The 2,126-nt window shown below is 39.1% G+C and overlaps 1 protein-coding gene across 1 annotated transcript; it reads left to right on the forward strand.

Moving 5' to 3' along the window:
• Positions 1-570: 570 nt before the first annotated feature.
• Positions 571-1,425, forward strand: LOC132316254 (uncharacterized). Its single transcript, XM_059814764.1, has one exon. The coding sequence runs from the start codon at positions 571-573 to the stop codon at positions 1,423-1,425; it is 855 nt and encodes a 284-aa protein (XP_059670747.1).
• The last annotated feature ends 701 nt before the right edge of the window (positions 1,426-2,126 follow it).

Here is a 2,126-nt window from a genome sequence, read left to right on the forward strand (position 1 = left end):
GATAGCCATACAAGAGCAGCCATTCTCTCACTACTAAAATTTGGTGCTGGGGCTCTACCAATCACATACCTAGGATTATCTTTGACCTCTTCTGCAATCAATGCCACAGACTGTCAATCTCTAGTCCATAAAATCACCGCTAGAATCTTAACTTGGACCTCAAGATTCCTCTCCTATGCAGGAAGGGCTGTCTTGATTAAATCCATTCTTCACTCCATCCAAATTTATTGGTCTTAAGCTTTCATTCTACGTATGAGAGTCATTGAACAGGTTAATAAGATTTTAAGATGCTTCTATTGGTCTGGAGTTGGTTTCAAGAAGAGTGGTGCTAAGGTGGCTTGGGCTGCCATTTGTAGACCTAAATTAAATGGTGGTCTTGGTTTCAGTTGTATTGACCTTGCTAATAGAGTTTCTTGTGTCAAACACATATTGAAGTTATGCTCTAGGAAGAGCAGCCTTTGGATTGATTGGACCTATAAATTCCTCATAAAAAAAAAAAGAAGTTTTTGGACTCTTAAACCATCCTCTCTCAGTTCAGGGTTTTAGAGAAAGTTACTGAAGCAAAATGATATGGCTAGGGGGTTATCAGACACAGGATTGGAGCTGGCATTGACACTAGGATGTGGATTGACTTTTGGATGCCAAATGGTCCAATTTGTGAGCCTATCAGTGATGGATATTCTTCAACTTGACACAAGTGTCAAAGTTGATAGTCTAATATCCAACTCACAATGGACAATTCCAGCTTCCCTACAATCTTTTCCCTTTTTCCTCTCTAAATCTTTCACTACACAGCTCCAAAGCCTCCCCCTACCATCACTAGTTCATGATTCAACTGAATGGCTTCCAAGTTTACCTCTGGGATTTTCTCATAAACTCACTATGGAATACTTTTGTCCACCCTCACTGTCTTTTACTTGGCATAAGTTAGTCTGGTTCAAGCATTGCATCCCTAAACACAGTCACATTTTCTGGTTGGCAGTCAGAGAAAGATTTTACACTCTTGATACAAAGCCAATGCTACACAAACATTACACTAATGCATGTTATCTTTGCCTTTCTGATTGGGAATCAATTGATCACCTATTCTTCAAGTGCAAGTTCAGTCGAGCAATATGGGATTTCTTTCAAAATGTTGCTGGATTCTACATTAGGCCTGATTGTTGGAAAGAACTAATTCTTTGGTGTTCATCTCTTTGGAGCAAGGAAGGTTACACAATTCACAAACTATTGCTCTCTGCTGCTGTTTACTACATTTGGCTTGAAAGAAATGCTAGAGCCTTCAGGAACAAAACATCTAATGCTCCTCATACCATTAATCTCATTAAGAGCTGCATCAGAGCAAGGATTGCATCACTGGTTCTGAAGAGTGGAGTTAAGCTGAAGCAAAAAGGATCACTGGAGGATATACAGAAGATGTTCTAGGATGGCTGCACTTTTGCTGGGTGTCACACTTGGATCCTCCCAGAATAATTTAACTCATTTGATGCTATTCGAGGAATCTCCAAGGATGGGATTATGTCACAATTAGTTACTTCATTTTGCATGTATGAGCATTGTCATTGGTGTCCTTTGGTGGATAGACCTCTGGTTTAGAGCTTCCTGGGTTTCTCATTGTGCTGTTGATGTATTATTTTGGTTCTTTTTGTTCCCCCATACTTGGGGGCTCTCTGTACATTCTTCTTTCTTCTAATATAGCTTACCCTTTATCTAAAAAAATAACAAATAATAAATAAAAAAAGCTATTAGACTTGTTGATGTTCTTGTTAAAGTACAATGTTGCCCTCAATTTTAATAAACAAATTGCTTACATCAATATAAATTTAGGACATTACCTGGTGGCCTAATTAGGTACGTCCGTGTTGAAGTCCCATCCAGTGGCGGATCCAAGGGGGGGTTTGGGTGGGCTTGAGCCCCCCCTTGGTATATTTAGCCCAATCTTTTAAAAAAGAAAAAAATTAGTAGTCCCCCCCCTCCCTCAATTTTAACCTATCTATACAAGCCTTAAACAATCACTAAACCAAAGCACAGAGAACTCTTAAATTCCTAATCTTGTACAAATCAGAGAGCTCACTCCTTCTCTCACTCTAAAGTCTAACCCTATTTCCTCTAAAATTTTTCGACTC

This window comes from Cornus florida, unplaced genomic scaffold (assembly GCF_030987335.1).
Source record: "Cornus florida cultivar Cherokee Brave unplaced genomic scaffold, ASM3098733v1 CherokeeBrave_3.0.0_Hap2_Chr07, whole genome shotgun sequence".
In the NCBI taxonomy this organism is placed as follows: domain Eukaryota; kingdom Viridiplantae; phylum Streptophyta; class Magnoliopsida; order Cornales; family Cornaceae; genus Cornus; species Cornus florida.

Bases quoted from the DNA above. Each gene is read 5' to 3' on its own strand.
- LOC132316254 (XM_059814764.1), top strand. From the start codon at position 571: ATGGCTAGGGGGTTATCAGACACAGGATTGGAGCTGGCATTGACACTA.